The sequence below is a fragment of the Bradysia coprophila genome, unplaced genomic scaffold (assembly GCF_014529535.1).
Source record: "Bradysia coprophila strain Holo2 unplaced genomic scaffold, BU_Bcop_v1 contig_232, whole genome shotgun sequence".
Classification (NCBI taxonomy): Eukaryota; Metazoa; Arthropoda; class Insecta; order Diptera; family Sciaridae; genus Bradysia; species Bradysia coprophila.
In genome coordinates, this window is record NW_023503493.1 from 11824896 (window position 1) to 11846565 (window position 21670).

The following is a 21670-nucleotide window of genomic DNA, read 5'->3' on the forward strand; positions in this document are numbered from 1 at the left end:
AGGATGCAAGTGCAAAACTATCATCAAATATGTAGGCTACAAATTTGCCAAGTGAAGACTCCTCTTAATAGCACCGTTTATAAATTCAAGTCTTGTTTCCACTTAAAAATATTCCCCGTTAGAGAGCACAGGTAAGGATTTCTATTGGTTGAAGCTTGTCTCTATTGTTTTTTTAACCAATAAAAATATTTCACGAATAAAATGTTTAAATCTGTTACTTCATTTGTTGAAAGTATTTTTATTGATTTTGACATTACCCGACAACAGGTCGCAAAAATAACAGCATAGTACCCATAACAATATTGCTTCGTATGATTGAAGTATTTATAATGCAATCGTTTTACTTCATGAGCCCGTGTTCCACGTTTGTCTTTGTCATCGAATCTTTTCATCAAATTTCATGGATTTTCGAAAACTTCTTTTCTTTTTCTGTAAGCCTGAAGGGTCGAGGTATTAAAACAGTAAAAGATCTTTAAAATAGATCGCAGATGTCCATTATGGATGTCTCTTGAAATATGGTTTCCACTCAACAAAAAGTATTCCGTGTGAGAGCCGTGAGAAAGGAAGCTGTCAAGTAAACAAAGGAAATCTAAAAAAAATCAATTTTGGCTCTGATACGGAGTAGTTTTGGTAAGTTGAAATCGGGGTCTTAAGGGGAGAGTATTCTTAATAATAAGTCGCACCACGTAATACTCTTTATCAATATTCTTTGTTGCCCATGGTATCTAATACACAATTCTCTAGATTAGGAACCGGATTGATCGCATTTTTCTTGTTGTTTCTTATATTTCCTGTGCTTGTCAATTTTGTTTCCCATCTTCTTCCAATTTTCCTACCTTTGTGCTGTGAATTGGGGACTTTATTGAAGCTTATGCACCTTATTATAAAACACAGACACACTCGTTCTACAAGTTGAATTTATTCACTATTCCGCCTATATTCCGAATGGAATGAGCATGGCTCTAAAAATTACATTTGATTCAAACACTATCTTCAATCTCAATGATCTTCAAATAAAAAAACATTTTACATCTCACCACTTTTATTGACATTAAATATTTACATTCGTTTCGTTTCTGCAGCATAATGCGCTAAATCAATACCATCAGACGGGGCTACTGCTACCCTGTTCATCATATAAATGGAATAATTTACGGTATACACTCGAATACAGTGCATAAATAAGTCACAAAAGCAATCAACACATTTGCCAAAAATCAAAGCAATAAACAAACCTACACCAAAATGCTGATAAAAGAGTATCGAATACCTCTGCCACTCACCGTCGAAGAGTATCGTATAGCTCAATTGTATATGATTGCTGTAAGTGTCGAATGGCCAAGAAATTTCACACAAGCAAATTTAAACAATTTTTTCTCCTTCCATTGCCGAAAATAGAAAAAGAGTCGTGAAGAAAGTAGTGGTGCAGGAAGTGGAGTAGAAATTTTAATGAATGAACCGTACGAAAATGGACCGGGCGGAAATGGGCAGTACACTAGGAAGATCTATCACATTGGCAGCCATTTACCCGGTTGGATCAAAGGCTTGTTGCCGAAGAGTGCGTTGACTGCCGAAGAGGAAGCATGGAATGCGTATCCGTACACAAAGACGCGATACACTTGTCCATTTGTGGAAAAATTCTCATTAGAAATTGAAACATACTATTTTCCGGATGACGGTCATCAGGACAATGTGTTCGAATTGTCTGGAAGTGATCTTCGCAATCGAGTTGTTGGTAAGTTGGATTATACAGCAAAAAAAAATGTTTTTTTACGTAGAGAACATCTGATTCATTTCATAATTTTCCGAATTTATCACAATTTGTTCAATGAATTTCAACGTGGTTTTCATTTCTCTCAGCTCATCGCAAAATATTGGCTTCGGTCCAACGAAAATAATGGACGAGTAATACCTTTTAGATTGTTAGTCAAGTTTCGTTTAATGTGAACAAATATGTGATTCATGTTATGTGCCCACAGGCAGTTTATATTTTACGACAAAATGAAAATTTTCGCTGACTTTTCATTTTGTATTTTTTTCTTTTCGGGCGCAATTTCAATGCATAGCAATATTGCTCATACATCGGCGTATATTATGTCAGCTTTGTATGTTTGAGATATTTTGTGCACGAAATCTCTGAGTAGCAATTACACGGTTCAGTTGAGTATGGGTTTACTTCGGTGCACAGGTTATGGGCTTATCATTTTGTTGTATAGAAATAATTACATTTTTGTAAGCGGGGAGATGGGGACATCGATAGATGATTTTCGTAAGGATTGTCGAAGGTACGGACAGGTCATACAATTTTCCCTTCGTTCATCAGCTTCGTTTAGACAATACTGAACCGTCACATCGAACATCTAGAACTGAAGTGTTAATTCTTGACCTCAATTTTAGCTCATTTTCCAGCCTTCCTCATTACTTGAAATTTTTATGTTGTCAACTGCGCTATGAGCTAACGTATCAAATAAAAAATAGAACAGAGTCTGCTCGTTATTACATTAAAAATAGAAAAAAACGAATATTTCATGATTCAGATAATTGGATGAAAGCTCCAGACTACATTGCACGGTGCACAGTTGGTGGCTAGCTAAAAGAAGAAGTCATTAGTGTTATTGTTAACAATGATATATCGGTTGTTTTTCTATCAAGAACATTCGATAAATTAATTTCCATGGCAACTTTCCATTTTAACGAAAAATCTAATGGGCGTTAAATATGTTTATGGTGCGCTGCTGCTTGGCGGTATAATTTTTCAGTTTTCATATTTCAAATTCAGAGAAATTCAATTAAAAATTGAGGAATTCCCAATTTAAATGAAATGAACAAAATGTTTGTTCAGGTGGAGCCGCAAATCGGTTAGTTAAACCGGCTCTGTTGGCAAAATATTTTTTTTTTAAATAAAATTATTTTTCAATTTTAACTGGCAATTCATTTCAACCGTCTAGTTAAGGTGTCCCCAATTACATCAAAATTTCGATTTTTGTTCGGTTTTAACCTAATTCAGAAGTTCAAATAGTGTTCGTTAATGGTTTTATTATCGTAATAAATGTCAATTGATGTTATGAACTATAACGACTGGTAAATCCTTAATTACTTTGGCACTTTCAGCGAACTCTATTATTAACACAAGACAAAGTAGAAACTTAAATGTGTAATCTACTTGGCATTGGTTTTATTTGAGTTCAAGCGGATCAATACAAAAACGCCCTTTATAATAATAATAATAATAGCGTCAGCCGGGAAATCACACTTAGGTGAGAGGTTCGGCTACCAGTGCTGCTATAGCTAATGAAGCCATTTGCATACATAGTATTGTATGACCTAGCATTAGAGACCACATGCTGAACGTGTATTCCGAACCACGCCTTCAAAGTACAAATTCTCTTATTTTCATTATTCTTTGATGAAAGACGTCCTTTCTATGAACAGAAAACATTCTTGTACAGTAGAACCTATGAAAATGGACCCGAAGTTTTTCAAATATCCGACCCGAACCCAAACCCGATTCAATTCACTTTTATCCGGATTTTGGGTTATCGGTCTTTTTGGTTTTCGGTGAAATTTTAAAGTTTCTGAATAGATTATGATGTCACCTAAATTCTATACGAAAAGGCTGCAATTTGTGCGAATAGTGAAATAAAGACTAATCGCACTTTGTGATGCTTCCTTTTACAAATTGTTTGTAGAGTAGAATTATGTTCACTTTTACAAGTCTTTGCAGAGAAGAGTGCTGCGCGATTGATGCTTCCTTTTACAAAGTTTTTGTAGAGTAGAGTGATGCTTCATTTTACAAATTGTTTGCAAAGTAGATCTATGTTCCGTTTTACAAGTCTTTGCAGAGAAAAGAGCTGCTCTCTTTTACAAAGTGTTTGTAAAGGCGAGCGATACTTCCTTTTACAAAGTGTTTGTAAAGGCGAGTGATGCTTTCTTTTACAAAGTGTTTGTAGAGAATAGAGCTGCTTCCGTTCACAAAGTGTTTGTAGAGCAGAGTGCGGCTTCCTTTTACAAAGTGTTTGTAGAGTAGAGTGTGGCTTCCTTTTGCAAAGTGTTTGTTGAATAGAATTATGCTACCTTTTACAAAGTATCTGAAGAAGAGAGTGATGCTCGCTCAACAAAATTTTTCAAAGCTTTTCAGTTTATTTGAAAACTGCGAATAGTGAAATAAATACTAATCGCACAAAGTGCGAATAGTCAAATAAATACTAATGGCACGTTGTGCGATTAGTCTTTATTTGACTATTCGCACTTTGTGCGATTAGTACCTACCAATATATAGAAGTAGAAGTCCACCATAAACACAAATGACAATCAAATAGCCCGTTTTTTATCCAAATTTCTCTCATGCCGTTGCTTACATAGTCAGATTGTCGGGGTTTTAAAATGTAATTTGGGTCAGATAGGGTTTCAGGTTAATCCGCTGTCCGGTTTCGGATTTAAAAAATGTAATTCGTGTTGGGTTCTGGATCGGTTTTCCAAAAAATCAACGACCCGCTCATCTCTACTCTGAAACGTTTTCTTTGTTCAGTGCCTTCCCGTAGGCCAGCTAAAATACTAAAACACATTTTATATCACTGTACTCGGTAGAAATATCAAAAATCATTGTCGTTTTGTCAACTGAAAATTTAATTTCCCTCATCAGACATAATCGACATCGTACAAGAACAAACATACACTGCCGACTACTCCCGAGATGAGGATCCCAAATTGTTTGTATCAGAAAAAACCGGTCGTGGCCCACTGGCTGATGATTGGCTGAGTGAGCATTGGAAAGAGGTATGTGAACAGAAAAATAATGGAATTTCATTCAGCCGAATCAAATAAATCATTTTTTTTCTCATTGAACTCCACTTTTTCCCAAGGTCGAAGGAAAAACTCAGCCAACAGCAAAAAATATGTCGCTCATGTGTGCATATAAATTGTGTCGTGTCGAGTTTCGCTACTGGGGCATGCAAACAAAATTGGAAAAATTCATTCACGATATTGGTGGGAATTAATGTTTATTTTTTCTATAAAATGAAATTAAATTTACAGTCGACATGAACAATCAATTAACTAACATGATCTGAACACACGCCCTTCCCCAACAGCATTACGTAAAACAATGTTTCGTGCACATCGGCAAGCGTGGGCATGGCAAGACGAATGGCATGGTATGACAATGGATGATATTCGAGAATTGGAACGACAGACGCAATTAGCATTACAGAAGAAAATGGGCGATGGCAGTATTGGCGATGAGGATGATGGTGAGTGGAATGGGTTCGATTGATTGAAAAGGCATCGCTGATGGAATTCAAACGAATTTAGATCCAAGTACATCGGAAGCCGAACAGGCCAGCAAGCATTCCAAACAAATGAGTTCCATTGAAAAAACCGACGAGACACCGATGTTTCCGAAGAAATTACCTCCGCCACTGCTGAAGCAACAGCCGCCCAGTGCTGAAAGTTCAGATGCCGACGACGATGAATTTGTCGACAATAGTATGCGAACGGAACGATCCGATAGTCATCAATTGGCGAGAACGAGGCACGGATCCAAGGGTGCGCTACATTCTCCGATCGGATCCACGCATAGCTTCGATCTGCAGGTGAGAATAACATTGATTTTACGTTGGAAGTGATATTTCGTTTGGTTTGATTTTGATTTCTTTTTGTTTTGAATAATTCGTTCTCCAAATATTTTTAACATTCATTGTGCGTGTCGCCGAAACGCTGTGTGTAAAATTCGTTAATTTATTTTGTGTTTTCATCCCTCTATTTTCGCAAACAATCAGCCTGCGAAAAATAACGCTATATCGACGAGTGTTGTAAGTCTCGTTCAATTTTTGTAAATGTTTATTCATTCCACTAGAATACACAAATATGTCTTCCCATCCGCTAACGACCAAAGTTATTCGTAATTCAATTGATAGGGCTGGGGGTTTTAACTTAAAGAAATCGATCGTCGTCCTGACTTAACGGGATTCCTTGGTTTACTGAGAACCAGGATATTGTCGCTATTTGAAACTGAGGTCACACATTCAATAAATTTCGACGAAATGTGACACAATTGCTCACACAATTTAGAGTGGAGTTCGCTGAATTTGAGAATATTCTCATGCAATTGTTCGGAGTTTGCCACAAAGTTTAGGCTACCTAGAAAATTACTCCTACCTCAGAGTGATTCCTGAACTAGTTTCTGGTGAACATTCCGAAAAGTTTCAAGCAGAAAATTCGCAAATCTCGTGTGACCCTACTCCAAGAATTAGTTTCGATTAAATTCCTCCTCATGCTAAATGTCCACTTCAGACGGATTTGTGCTTGCATCCATAGCGAATATTGATTAGCGAACAATAACCTTTCATTTATAAGCGAAAGACAATGAATTTCGTATGTGTATTTTCGGATGATAAGAAGCTTTGCCAGGGATTATTGTTGGCATATGCGCCATATATATTGTCGATGCGAAAATCCAATTGAATTCGAATAACAAAGAGCGTTCGATTACAATCTGCTGGATTCCTTTTGTCTGTAAATATTTGCATTTCCATGTTTTCAATAACTTGTGTACCCATCATAATACAATTATGTCAGAGCCGTTCCCCCACGTCCCACTCCACCACAGCATACATATATTGTAATTTAAGTCTTTTTGTTATCACCATTCCCGTTCCACATTCAACCAAAAACACTCTCTAATCCTAATATTGTGAATTGTGTTACGTGTTTTTTGTGCGTGTTTTATTTTTGGGATTACAACCAATTTCAGGTTGCCAATTGGAGAATGGAGAAACTAGAAGTGGATTCGAAATCTGGTTCGGAAGAGGAATTTTTCGACTGTTTGGGTAATTATTTCATAAACATTTAAATCGTTGTCGGTGTGTCACTATCGAATTGTTTGCTAAACGATAAAGAGTACGTTGCTGAATGAAATGCGCTTTTAGCTTAGTGAGGTAAAACAAGTCATTCATCGATTTACAAGAAATGAGAAAATTTTACGAAATTCCTTCCATGTCTCCGTGGCTTCAGGGTACCATAGCTTATCGCATATTTTTGCCCTCGATGTGGTCAGCATCATGTTGATAATGGATGAGTAGACAGAGTTCGTAAGAAGTTTAAATACAAAGATTTCAAGCGTCTTCCATCAGCGATGACATATCAAATGCATCCTCGACGGAACTCCGACGAGTTTTGTAAATGATTTTGGTCGAGGGGCAGATAAAGAAAGAAATTCGTTTTCCGCTCAAAGAATTCTCGGAAAATTCCAAATTTTGAAATTCAAAGCCCTCTTGCACTCAAAATACACAATTATCTGCCCCTCGATCTTGGTGTAAAAATCAGTACTCATCCTGCAAAGTTTCGGAACATCAATCGGGAGTAACCAATTGTATCGTTTGTCTCGAGTCTTGGGATATTACCGCAAATATCCAATGTTTTGATAAATAGTCGCTCTGATTCATCGGTGTATCATTTGTTTTACCTTCAACTAGATACGTGGCTCTCATTCAGCACAGAGCTCTTTCGGATAATTGTTATTTATGGGATGTGTTGGAATTTATTAGTTGTGGCCATTACATCCTCGTTGTTTTAACGAAAATGGATTTGATCTTTTTGTGCCATTCAACTAAATGTTTTTATTGTGGGCAAAAGATTGAAATTGCACACCTCAAGGCTGAAACGGATTAAGTCTTGTTCGAACCTAAAGTCAAGCTGAATCTAAAATTTCGCAGAATAAATGCAACTGTCCCATAAATGATCAAAAACCACAAAGTTATAAGATTGGAATTTTGATTTTACAATTTTTTGTTTATCGCGGTTCAGCAAAAGACGCTGTTGCACGTAATGGTATGTTCTGTTCAGTTTCTTTTTTCGTTATGTTTTGCGAGTTATTTTTTCATTTTGTCAAAAATTATTCACTTACGCTCTGGTAACTTGCTACATAAATTGTACAATAAATCATTTCTGACAATAAATGAAGAGCCAATTTCCATGCGCCTGCCATACAGCTTAGTCACATTATTACAAAGCTAATTTATTCAGAGGCGTCTACCGAATCAGCCCTTTTAAAATGGACCTCCAGGTGCCTATGAACAGCAGCTTTGTAATAATGTGGAGTAGACGAATGTCTCGGGGCGCGTCAGCTTTTCAACGTTTTTTTTAGCGGTTGTGGCTTTTATATGATTAAGAAAAGAAAAGAACTAATCAACAGTCAAACTATCAACTGTAAGTGTAATTTTCTTTGGAATTCGATCTGTTTTAGACATGGGCGAATCGACATCATTAGCCAAATGGAGTTCGCTAGAACTACTTGCCGAAGAAGACGATAGTTCACCTCCAGCCACCCAAAATAGAGATGATACCATTTTCAGTCATTCATTCCTTCAACGTGTAGCATCCGAACGTGGTTCACGACGACCGACACTCGGCACCACAGCAAGTATTGATCGTAGTGGCCCGCAGGATTCTCCACCAAGTTCGCCCGGTCTACCATCCTGTGCTACATCCGTACTAGTTTTAGTATTCCATGCCGGTAGTGTTCTGGATGCCTGCACTGACAAAACATCAAAAAAATCGGATGTGACCACATTCCGCGGTGCATTCGAATCGGTTATGCGACAACATTATCCATCATTAGTCGGGCATCTTGTCATTAAGTTGGTGTGTTGTCCAGCTGTTTGTACAGATGCACTGGGTATATTGTCGAGCCTGAGCCCATACTCATTTGACACATCGCCGTCATCGGCTGAAATTCCAAACATGACTGACGTTCCAATCGGTGCTATTCCACTACTAGCAACATGCACACCGGAATTCCAAGATGCTGTGAACAGGACTGTTGCCAGCGCCAATGTTTGTTATGCGGAATTTTTGAAATCGGAAGAGGGTCGCGGATTCAATGGACAAGTGGCAGTTATTGGTGATTCTATGGGCGCTGTTCTCGCACATGATGGACTATGTCGTACAACAACCGGTCGTCATGGCAGCGAAGCGTCCGGTCTTGATATTGACGATCATTTTCTCGATAATGAACTGGATGCCAGCAAATTATTAACGGCTCCGTCACCGCGACGACGATCGTCTTCCACGAGTGATTCACGTCTTCCAAAATTCGACTTTGAAGTGGGAGATTTCTTTATGTTCGGTAGTCCATTAGCAGTTATATTAGCAGCGAGAAAGTTGAACGACAGCAAAATTGGTTGTGCTAAGCCCCACTGTACACAAGTCTACAATTTATTCCATGGCACGGATCCAGTGGCCAGTCGCATGGAACCATTACTCAGTGCTAGATTTTCGATGCTTCCACCGGTGAATATTCCACGATACGCAAAGTATCCGCTGGGTAACGGACAACCATACCATTTGCGTGAGTATATCAAAATAGTTGACGTCAAGCAAAAATTAAAAATTTCTTACGTGGCTCGCCAGTTGAACTCATCCAAACAAATCCGCAAATGTTCAATGACGGTCAGCATAGGCGATCATCGGATGTGTCTATGCAAAGTACCGTGTCAGGTCTCATTGACAACGTACCAATAACGACAATCACTGCTCGTCAGTTCATTTCCTTTCATTTTTGATGTAAGTCCTGATTATAATCCTGATTACAGTCCAACAACGCTGGTGGGGTTCCAAACGTCTTGACTACGCTCTCTACTGCCCGGATGGATTAAGCAATTTTCCGTCACATGCTCTGCCGCATCTATTCCACGCGTCGTATTGGGAAAGTTCCGATGTGATTGCTTTCATTTTGCGTCAGCTCGGTCGCTTCGATGCAAACATTCTGATTGGCAACGACAACAAAGAAATCTCTTCATTCCGTCCAGGACAGCCACGCGAGAAATGGATACGAAAGCGAACCTCGGTGAAATTGAAAAACGTTACCGCAAATCATCGGGCGAATGATGTACTGTGCAGGGAAAGCGAACCGCAAAAACTATGCGCTCGGTTTATGTACGGACCGTTGGTAAGCTTTCGACTTTCCTATTGTTCGATCTGTTGTGATTCTAAAGTGCGTCTTGTGACAGGACATGATAACACTGGCTGGCGAAAAGGTTGATATCCATGTGATGAAGGAACCTCCTGCTGGAGAATGGTTTCACATTGCCACTGAAGTCACCGACAAAAATGGTCGGATCATTTACACCATACCGAATGATAAGTCGCTCGGCTATGGCATCTATCCGATTAAAATGGTTGTGCGCGGTGATCACACTTCCGTGGACTTCTACTTAGCAGTGATACCGCCTCGGACAGAGTGTGTTGTTTTTAGCATAGACGGTAGTTTCACAGCTTCAATGTCGGTAACTGGTCGAGATCCGAAAGTACGAGCTGGTGCCGTAGACATATGCCGTCATTGGCAGGAATTGGGCTATTTATTGATTTATGTAACCGGACGGCCAGGTAATTACCAACACAAATTTGTTCGGCTCGACGACGTTGAAAAATTCGATTTTTTAGATATGCAACAGCAACGAGTTCTGTCATGGCTGAGTCAACACAATTTTCCCCATGGCCTAGTCTCATTTGCCGACGGCCTGTCGACGGATCCTCTCGGCCACAAAACGGCTTACCTAAATAATCTCATTACGAATCACGGCGTACTGATTCATTCAGCGTATGGCAGCAGCAAAGACATTGTCGTTTACACAAACATTGGCATGAAGGCGAAACAAATTTACATTGTCGGAAAGGTTCGTGCAGCCATTCGGATCAGTTTACCGAATAGATACAAAATTCTCTCCCTGATTCTGTAGGTGAGCAAAAAGTTGCAAGCAAATGCAACAGTATTGACGGAAGGGTATGCCTCGCATCTGAACATTTTGATGGCGCATGGTGGTTCGCGACCAGCTCAAGGCAATCAACGTATGGTCATTCCGAAAGGTTGTTTCAACTTACCCGGACAATCGGCGTCGATACGTCGACGAAGGTAAGCCTTAGGGTCCATGTATTTCGATTAGGTATTATCTTACCAAATGAACTGTAGAACAACTAACATGTAACGTGTATGGTAATGCACTAATAGCAGCAGTCGGTTAAATATTTAATTGTTCATTCGTTTAGATGCGTATTTAACCGGCTACTCTATATCAATGTGGAGGAGTGATTGAGGTGGCTTAGAAAATGACTAACTGACTAAACTAACAAAAACAATTCTCTCGGCTCTTCTTAGAGTCTCTAATTCATCGAATCACTTCCTCCACCACCTAGATAATACCTTTTTTCCCTTAAAGTCTTATTAATCGTTCACCCTTAAATTAATGTTTCTTTCTCTTTCCTTTCGTTTTTTTATCCTTCCTGGTTCGGCCCGCACACACACACTCAGAATGCATGATCCGGATGTGAACTAAAAACCGAATAGATCCATGTTAACCACCAGAAACTATAGTGCTCGACTAGTTTTTGTTTAACAAAACTGAAAAGAAAAATTGAACAAACAACCGAAAAAAAAAACCAAAATCCGACAAATTGAAATTTCTTGTAGCAATGAAACGGTATCGTCACCGATTCACAGTGGAATTATGAAGCGAAAATCATTTCTGAGTCACATTAAATGAAGAAAGACAAAGTGGAACGAAAAACAAAACTGAAAATGGAAAATGAATATTTTTTACTCTCTTATTTGACGCATTGTCACATGGTAAGTGTTAACCGATTTCGTTGATTTGTAACCTTTTATAAAACGGCCAATCATCAAATTGACGACAACATATCTGTAGCTAGGTATCGTTCATAAAGTATGTCAGGCGTGCGAAAGACATGCAGGATATAGTTGAAAATGTGATAGAAAGAGATGCAAATAGTCGTCGCGCGTGGGATTCTTTATGAGTGATGTCATAGGCTGTTTTATTTAGAAAAAATCACAACTGTCTTTTCGCATCAGCTTTTAAGAGCTTTCGAAACTTCTGTGAGCTTTGAGCTTCTTTTAGATTCCATTCAAAAAGTGGCACAATCCATTGGAATTCAAAAGAAGCCCGAAGCTCAAAAAAACTTGAGGGCTTTGATTTTGCGAAGTGAGAGTACATGCTTGAAAATGTCAGCAATATTTCAGTAGTAAGATCGGCAAGCATCAACTTATTTGTAGACAAGACTCGCTCGTGGAAAAAGTTCAGGAACCTCCTTACCGGTGAATTTATCGCCGATTTTTTTTTTTTTTGATGAAACAGAAAGTGAAATCTAATGGACTAAAAGCAAAAGATGGTAATTTTCTGTAGATTTCCCTATGTCGAAAAAAGCAACGTTTCAATCTCGAAACAAGAAACTCGCTTCGCTCGCCATTGCCACCTACATTCAATTAAAGTCGAACATCTTCCAGTCACCGCTAGAAATAATTTTTGAAGTACTAGATGCATCGATACCCGTGAAACTACTCTGAAAAACCATGTTGTGTTTCTAAATAGGAACTCATTTCATACGGGAAATATTTCCATACGAACCGGAAATTGTTTGTCCGGTTCCTGCTAAGAAATCATTTTTTCCATCAACCGTAATAGTTGCACATTTTTCAGCAAAAGATTAATGTATTTTGGATGAAAAAGGAAAAGAAAAATTGTCGAGTCAATTCTTTGAGTACTTAAAGACACCGTCTTATCCAGCTGACCTCAAAACTCACTAATTAATTGCCATAAATTCCAGTGAATTTTTTGTGAGGTGAGAGTTTTGTGATCATATGCGTTGTACGGATTCGAACTTTCGTCCGAAATTCCAGCACTGACCGAAAATTAATAAGAATTACAAAAACTAATCGTTTGAAGAAATTGAAGTAATTGCAGCAACTCCAAACTGTCTATCAAATCCGCGACATTGAGCCTAGCTGAATCATTGTGTTCATTTGAATTCATTTCAACAAAGTTCACGCATAGTAATACGAATGAAGTACAAGATTTGAGCGTATGATCGTTCCGCTATACCTAAAACAGAAGAAGTAACAGATTGAGTCGTTAAGTGGTGATATGATTGTCGTTTTTAAAAAGGTTAATCTGAAGTAAGCAAAACGTTCAGTGATGAACATTGAGTGATGAACTCTTCTTTTTTGATATACAGGTACCTGGCTAAGAAGACTGTTTTCTTTCCTGTTATATACTACAGAGAACTTATTAACAAAAAACAAAAATGTTTAGAAGTTAGTGCAAAAGAAAAATGTGAAGAAAAAACAAAAACAAATAATTTAAACAGAAAACCAAAACAAAACAAAAAAATTGAAAATATTTATTGTCGTTAAAGATGAATAACTAAATTTATTGTTGTAATAGAGAGAAAACAAAATTGTGAACAAATATTTATGTGAAATGTACACAAATGTTATTAGTAATTTAAATGTTAAAATATTAATTGATACAGAGGTATCAGATGTCCAGCAATAAACCACGCAAAAGAAAAACAATAATTGTAGAAAAAGAGATTACGCTGAACAATCGACGACACGACTATCGACGATTTTCTGAAGAAATGAAAGACAGCGAGTTCCTAAAGAAACGTCAAAGACTCGTAATTTGTTGAGGAACTCGCCACTTCTTCAGAAAGTTGTCGATAATCATGTCATCGAATATTCAGGACAATGAAAAAAAGTCCCTAGACCAACAGAACACTTGAAAGATCCGACCAATCGTCTGAGGTTTCTTAACAACAGGAGCAGCGTGAATTTTATTATCTGATTCGAAATTCTATTCAACAGAACCAATTTCTACTCCAGGATAGTGACGTTTTAATGAATTTGTATTGAACTACTTCGAGCGGTGAGATTTGAAATTATTTTCGTATTAAATAGGAAGTGATTGCCTAATATAGACCAAGAGCCCTACTATTCAGACAGGAAATGGATTTACCAATTGGTCAAATATCAATCCAACCAATTTGCCGAGAAATACGTTCCGCATAATCGGTGAAAAAGACTGTCAACGCTTTAGATCCTCTTTAAGTGAAGGTTATTTTTCAAATTGATTGATCTCGAAAATCACATATAAAGTCACGGTTTGCAATAGTATTGCACTAACCGATACGATAAATATTTGTTCCATAATGTTAAGCCCTAATGAGCGTAGGCCGAGCCGAGATAACTTCGTAGAAAGTCTAAATTTGTGTCAAAATGAAGATATTGGTGGCAGAAATTGAATAAAATTAGAAGAATTGCCTGTCTGGTCAGACGAGTTGCAAATTCGAAATTTATTTTTCATTTGACTTTTGTATCCACCATCATTTTGTTACTTCGATTTTCCATGAAGTCTAACGACCGAGATAAACTCTCCGCCCACCTTCGCCAGGGCCCTTTTAAAAATCGTGGTAGAACAGATAGTTTTCGTACCGGGTAAACTATATGACATATTACATGAGGGACTCAAAGTGGTGCACTAAAGTCCTTCACTGGATATTTGCAAAATAAATGCGCATGATGACTGCTCATTTGCAATTTTATGCTTGGTCTATAAAGCAAAATGTGAATGAACGCGGCCATGTGAAAATAATTTTTTTGTGTGTTTATTGGTGGACTGATCGATGCTGATGATCTTATAAAGAAAAATTGACAAAATATTTTACTAAAAAAATCGAAAACAAAGAAATGAGACTCTGAATCAAATCATTTTTTTTAAATTAATTTTTAATTTCGTACACCTGCCAAATACTGTAAACTATACTGAAAATGAAAAATCTCCAACTCTTTTCCTATATTTAATTTCCCGACCAAACTAACAAAAAAAAATGGGCAAAAGAGTTCCATAAAATACAAATTTACGATCGTAACGTTTAGGTTAATGTGTTCGAAAATGGGGTTATTGGCTGGGTGGGTTAGAACAATTGGAAACTCTAATTGAAATATATTTCACTCACTAAACAATTTAAGTAAAATTTATAAAAAAAAAACGAATTAATTAATTATCTACCGTTGTCGTTATTTTAACTTAAATATATTTCGAAAAAAAGAGAGAAAAACAAACAAAAAAAAAACAAAAATTGAAAACGCTTTGATTGTCGTGCTTTACGGCTCAACTCGTGATTGGTGTTTAGAACGTAAGGAAATATTAATATTATTAAAAAAGAAAATTGATGTTCAAAATTGGAAATCGAATGAATTATAGACAAAAGAAGAAAAACCAAATGTTGTTGTACGTTAGATGAAAACACTGTAAATTTCTACATTTTTGCGCTGTTTCGGAATCTGATTTTTGTTTTCTTTTTCATAGAGAATCGTGTTATATACTTTGACTATTATAGCTCTTAGCTCTTACTATTAACTTCTAATAACTAAGGTGAAATTATTATGTGAACAAAAAGTGAACCTCACAAACAAAAAACAAAAAGGAAGAAAACAATAAATTTAAAACAAATTGAGATACATGTAAAGGTTAGCGCATTTTTCATTTTACCGGCCCCAAAATATTTCCTTTATCCACTAGTGCGTAAATTGACGTTTGTAAAAAATGGGGATCTCACTACTGTACATAAAATCGTTCCTAAAAATTGTTACCAACACGTTAGTAAATGGGGTTGTTTTAATCTGAAGGAAAAAATTTACATTTTGGCACTAACTTTTTTTCTAAGACTTCTGTAAGTTTGCAGCACAAAAGTACTGGGTTCATTTATATGTGGGACGATAGTAGGTGAGGCCAGCTACAACACCCCATACTCAGTTCCGCGGAACATCGAAGCTGCAGGGAAGGCGGACTCTCCGAACATTCACTATATTTTTAGTCGTAACTCTCGTGGATCTGCTAGCACCTGCCAGTGCGTATACTCTACCTGTAGGTCTTTCCAAGGCCGACATTCGTACAATATTACAACAATTTAAAATATTTTTTCTTGAATTATTGTCGAAAAAACTGTTTTCGGTAACCTCTGACATGTCTTCACTTTTGAACGCTTTTCACAGAAAACAATTTTTTTTAGAAAAAGTGAAATATACGTGTTTCCTTGAATTGAAAGACGAATCCAACGAGCTATCACTCATTAAAATCGGAGACCGCTTGTTCCCAAAGATAAAAAAAATCACCTGAAGATTTGGCGATATCACTCTTAGCAGTCGAAAATGATTCTCTCAAAAAAAGACTTTTAGTCCTGGGTACAAAATATACTGTATTCAGAAAACACTAAAATTTCTCAACGAAAAATCATGGCAAAAATATATCGTATTTTAGTTATCCGAAGCAAAAAAAATTGTCTGACGAAGTGACTCTTATATGAATCTTACCACGCAAATGTTGCAACCCAGACGCAGAGCAACGGCTATTCTTGCAGCATTATTGTCTAAGAGAACACCAAGGTTACTGGATGGGATAACTTGCAGCCACTTTGAGGATTATTTTGTTGATGACTCAAGTAATCTTGCACGGTCCACTGGTTCGCTCGAAGCCAACAGATTGTCAAAACGTTTTTGAACACCGATCTACTATAGAAGATTTTTCATTATTCAATATGTTTAAACCAAATGTTCCTAAAATTGCGTTTGATAAAATTGACGAAACATACGAAAAATAAGCTGGACGAGCTATATCTGAAGCTTTTCTAATACCCAGTCCACCGAAAGTAAGAGAGATGCTTAATTCCAAGAAATTACGTTAAGCTTACCACAGTTCTTAGGGTGGAATACAGAAGTGGAGTTTTTGACTGGAAGTGGAATGTAATATAAGATTACGTTCGATACTGCGAAATTACGTCATTACATGAAATAACAATTTTGTGATTAAAGCAAACTTACGGGTGTGTTCCTTGAGCAACAAGCTTTGGTAGAGTATGTATACACTTACCGAGAAGACGGGTAAGTCTAGTTGCTGTACAAACTCAACACTTGTCTAAAAACAGTGTTACCGAAGTTGCTCAAAAGCACACACAAATATGAATTACTTTCGCAGCATCCAATGTATATAATCAACGCACTTCAAGCATGAGTGGTACTCTAAATAAGGTACTGAAACTTGACAGTGTGTCATACAACTGTACAACACTGTAAAAAACCATTTCATAAAAAATAGTACTTTATTTGACAGCTGTCTACTATGATGACTTTTGCTTGAAGTGCGTTGATATAATGGTTTATTGCCTGTGCTCTGGGGATGTAAACGATCCAGAGTAGCACTCCCGTGCGCTCGCATTAAAAACGACTTTTCGGTGCCGGATGTCTTATCGTTGTTTTTGATGCTCCTAGATGCTACTTGGGAGAGGAATTCTAGAAACAATGGCGATTAGAAGGTGGAGTTTTAAGACATAAAAAACAGCAAATCTCGTCCTTTGAAACACAATTTATTTCGATTTCGTTGGTTGGTTGCTTCAGCTCCTACATTCCAATTGTTTCGATTTTATTGTACTCAAGATTAATCTTCTTCAATTTTGCATTGCTACGGAACAGACCTGGCGGTACATTCACAATTCCGTTTGCACCCAGATTGAGCTCTTCGAGATTTGTAAGTCCGGTAAAAAGATCTTCATACACCTCTTTCAAATGATTATTTTGAAGATGCAGTTGGCGCATTTCTTCGTTGTTACGAAAGATGTCCACTGGGAGAGTCTCCAGTTCATTGTTATTTAAGCAAAGTTCATCAAGATTTCGAAGTTCTTCGAAAAAGTCAGGATAAAGTTCGATCAAACGATTATAGCAAAACAAATTTCAAAAAAGACAAAATTTTAAATGAAGAAAGGCGCTTCAACGCTGATACATTAAACAGTTTGTCTTTTTTTAATTCAAGCAAAGAATCTGGCATTCTTTATAGTTGCATTCTGGATTGCAAGTATATTTTCCCTCAGCGAAACAGTCGTATGCATCCCGATTATCGCTGCCATCATTCATCTGCCATCAAGAGAGATGCGTAGCATAGGAAACAGGAAATATCAAAGAATAAAAAGCGCATCATTTTCCAACGAGACTTGAAGTTATCAACTGATAGCAACTGATATTTAAGAGCAATGTCAAATGTAAAACGTAGATTGTTTCAAATTTGAATATTGCTTTAACAGTAGAATCATTTACTGCGGAGGGGTATTTCTAGTTCAGTTTCCCACCAGCGGAATTTGTATTTGCGGACCCGTTTATTGCCGGCGTTCGTCGGACATGCGTTATGTGCTTTTACTAATAAATAACCATAAAACTCTTCAATTTTTTTCCTCTCAACTTGAGAGTCTCAAGGTTGTCAATTTTTCTATTTTGAAAAATTCAATAATTGTGTTAAACAACTCGTAGTCATTCAAATTCGATCGTTTCCAAAATGACAGTTGCAACTTTTTGGAACGAATGATTAACATCTACCTATTCTTTTACAACATTCGATGCAAAATCATGGTCATGCGTTAGTGAAGGGCCGTGACGCAAGTCCGTTCACACTGAAAAATTTTAAACAAAATTTTTCCGCAGGACTGAGGAACATATATATACAACACTTCTTTGACTTTTCCCCCTCCGCTCCTACTACGAGTTCAACGAGCTCTCACACACCACATAAGGTTAAGATTTGGCCGAGATATTACATTTCAAAAATGGATTTTCATTAATACTCTCTCTAGCAACCAAACTACTTTTATTAAGGTGGTGAAAGAATCAAGTAGCCTTTGGAATTTACATGACATGTAGTCAGTCAAAATGTAGAATAATGTTTGTAGAATACAAAGAAATAAGGTGTAAATTTGACACAGAGCTGAGAGTTTGTTTGCAAGAGAGAGTATTGATTTTCATACGTATTGAATTTCATGAATTTTACCAACCTTTGTCTGTTACTTTGTTACTGGCGAAACTTTTGAATTACTCGGTGGATTTGGCTGAAATTTTCAGTGTTTCTCTTTGTTGAGCTACGTTTTGTGGGTACGTTTTCGTAGTAGCTTCTCACTAAGTTTCGAAATTTCCATCGAAAGGTAGCAGAACTTTTATTGTAAATTTTCAAATTATTAGTTCAATCAGAAAATTTACTGCTGTCTCGTGTAACGGACCAGTGGAAACGACTGAAGATGGTTAAACCACGCTAACCTCTGACCGCCACTGGTTCCGGAGGTCGAAACAGCATTTTATCTCCACTTTCGTTTCACGCGATCCATGGGAAAGGGAAGAGTAATTTTGCTCTGTTTGTTTGTTTGTTTTGGTGATTGTTCTGCATATTAGATAACGCCACCCCTGGAGTTAGTCTGGCTTCCAGGTAAAATAAAGTTTTGTACTATTGGTCGATTACAATTTGTGACGAATTTTTTTTTTGTGATTTATTTTTCAAGAATTTTTTCGGTAAATTTTTTACTTTTCTTTTTGCGAGTCGAAGCTGTAAGCGTCACCCCCACCGATATCAGTTCTTTTGTAAGTGGATAAAAGGACTTGCGTCACACCTTTACTGTAAGTGGTTTTGGGCGATTTAGATATAAGAGTTAAATGTTACCGAGCAAGTAAAACAGGTAAAAGCATCTCGACATCACACACAGCACCAACCGATACATGAGATATATATATATATATGCAAATATTGTATTGAAATAGCGTATTGTGAATAATAAAACGAGGATGATGATGATGATCATGACATCTCACCTATAAACATCCTAAATGGAATGACTAGTTATAAACGTGTCGTCGAACTAGAAACACATCAGACAAAATCGAAAATGCCTTCAAAGACGGTATTGCTTTTAAGTTTTATTATCCCATTCACAATTGTTAGTGATATCGCTGCTGATAAAATGATAGCCTTCTATGAAGAAATCAACTGTAAGAAAGTCAACATCGGTGGTTCAGAGAGGTTTTCTTTTCATTTTCATCTAAGGGGCCGTTCATAAATTTCGTAACGCTAAAATATCCATTTTCTAGACGCCTGTCACGCAAAATGTCTGACACTTTTCAATAAAAAAAAAGTATGGATTGTCACGCCAGCTTTCATGTATCACGTATTTTTTGAACGGCCCCTAACAACCAAAAATAGAAATGAATCATCTTTTTATGATCACAGATTTGACTGTCCAGATTTCGCAAATTTACCGAGCAACAAGTGTTATTTCCAAGGAAGAGAATTTGATGTGAATCATTCGATTGAAGGCGATTTTCCGCGTTGTTGGGGAAAAAGCTGTGCATGCCGTCAACGGAACGAAACAGCGGCATACATTGATTGTGCATTCCTTCAAGATGGATGCGCTGAAGAGTGGGCTATTGAAAGGGACTGGTCTTGTGTGCAAGCGTATAAACTGAATCAATGCTGTCGTAGTGATGAAATTTGCGGTACGTACGAAAATGAACTAATCCAAAAGAAAATTTTTTGCCATTTTGTCCATAGAAATTTGAATAATTGTTGAGGAATCACCACTTTAGCTCAAACAAGCACCTAAAACTCTCGATTTTCTCTAGATCTCTAGCATGTGCGAGCTTTTGACCAATTTCAACATTGAATTTTGACTTTATTTGACTATCAATTGGACACAAACAATGCAATGTAAAACAACATTTGGAAAGTGACATTCTTTCACCGAACTGCTCGTTTTTCTAGAACTCTGATACAAACGATAACCGTAAAATCTTGCCACATTTGCTAAGAGTTTATTTTTTGTTGATATGTCGGTCTCCTATTTACTTTTCACGAAAACAAACTTTCAACTGATAAGAACAACGGCGGCAGATTTTCAGATTTCTATGGAATCGATCACAGATTCTCCTATTCAAAGCTAGATGACACTATGAATTTCATAGTTTTGGTTGTTGAACAAACTAAAGTGGTGATCCCTCTTAACTTTTGCTCTCATATTAAACGTTGTCTTAGGCAGAGCGATCCAAGAACTAAGCACTTGCGTGGTCGATGGCAAGTTGTATCACAGCGGTGAACGTATAAAACCGAAAGATGACTGCTACGAATGTATTTGCGGTGATGGCTATAATAACGAAACATCATTGGCTGAAAATGAACATTGTGTCGCAACCAAATGCGGCTTCGGAGTAAATTTGCAAATGCTTCGGGACGAATGTGTTCCCATTTTTTATCCAGATCGTTGTTGCACAATATATAACTACAAGTGCCGTAAGTGCCGTTAGAGTAATAACAGTAATTTATGCAGCAAGTAAAATTGTGTAGGATTATATTATCGACCAAAAAACGATATAATCGTCCTGTAGACGATAATTCCGGACATCGTTCAGAAAACGATAATATCGCCCACACAATATTTTAAAATTTGTCATTTTGTACGCTCAGAAACCGAACATTATCGTTTTTCGGATTATCGTTTTTCGGACGATACTATCATCCGTGCCGATAATGATGGCGTAGAAATATTCCGCCACACACTGCTTCATATTTGCATTTCAGCTGCGAAAACCGACTCTATTGGCATACGTTCCGCATTTGCTACAAACGAAAACCACACATGTTCATTTGGAGCACTTTCATTGAAAATTGGCGACACACTCAAAACTGAAGAAAGTTGCTTAATATGCCGTTGCTCCACACCACCATTCTTAACGTGCATTCGATGGGGAGAATGCTAAATCTTTGGTCGGATAAGTCAAAAGTAGCAAAGCAAAAAGTGTGCACATTTTCGGCTTCTGCTTTCGAAACATGAAATCGCCATTACTGATTATACAATAAATTGAAACAATCTTTGAAAAAAAAAAAAAAAATTGTTGCAACGAAATTTGAATGGTTTATTTTAGTGCTATTTCTACTTTCGTTTTGTTATTTATTTGGAGATCCTGCGAAGAGGATATACAGGACGATGCACTGAGAGTCCATATAATGCCAGACTAACGGTG

General features: G+C 37.2%; 2 protein-coding genes across 9 annotated transcripts in view; both read left to right on the forward strand.

Annotated features, from left to right (window-relative positions):
- LOC119076646 (protein retinal degeneration B) overlaps window positions 1–13126 on the forward strand; it is a 30764-nt gene extending 17638 nt beyond the window's left edge. For 4 of the 8 annotated variants that reach the window (XM_037183515.1, XM_037183516.1, XM_037183512.1 and 1 more), the window contains 17 exons: window positions 1083–1323; window positions 1399–1735; window positions 4643–4776; window positions 4863–4986; window positions 5091–5249; window positions 5311–5591; window positions 5778–5810; window positions 6752–6827; window positions 7804–7827; window positions 8243–9346; window positions 9409–9534; window positions 9591–9946; window positions 10008–10383; window positions 10441–10673; window positions 10737–10909; window positions 11465–11620; window positions 13024–13126. In XM_037183515.1, the coding sequence (XP_037039410.1) occupies window positions 1246–1323; window positions 1399–1735; window positions 4643–4776; window positions 4863–4986; window positions 5091–5249; window positions 5311–5591; window positions 5778–5810; window positions 6752–6827; window positions 7804–7827; window positions 8243–9346; window positions 9409–9534; window positions 9591–9946; window positions 10008–10383; window positions 10441–10673; window positions 10737–10909; window positions 11465–11537 (3687 nt within the window). In that variant the 5' untranslated portion in view covers window positions 1083–1245 and the 3' untranslated portion in view covers window positions 11538–11620; window positions 13024–13126. Of the gene's footprint in view, window positions 1–1082; window positions 1324–1398; window positions 1736–4642; window positions 4777–4862; window positions 4987–5090; window positions 5250–5310; window positions 5592–5777; window positions 5811–6751; window positions 6828–7803; window positions 7828–8242; window positions 9347–9408; window positions 9535–9590; window positions 9947–10007; window positions 10384–10440; window positions 10674–10736; window positions 10910–11305; window positions 11621–13023 lie in introns of all 8 variants that reach the window. The other 4 variants (XM_037183519.1, XM_037183517.1, XM_037183518.1 and 1 more) reach the window with 4 other exon arrangements.
- A 6388-nt stretch (window positions 13127–19514) lies between these two features.
- LOC119076647 lies at window positions 19515–21545 on the forward strand. Its single transcript, XM_037183521.1, has 4 exons — window positions 19515–19676; window positions 19884–20149; window positions 20685–20939; window positions 21228–21545. Exons 1-4 carry the CDS (start codon window positions 19543–19545, stop codon window positions 21404–21406), a joined length of 834 nt encoding a protein of 277 aa, XP_037039416.1. The 5' UTR covers window positions 19515–19542; the 3' UTR covers window positions 21407–21545.
- The last annotated feature ends 125 nt before the right edge of the window (window positions 21546–21670 follow it).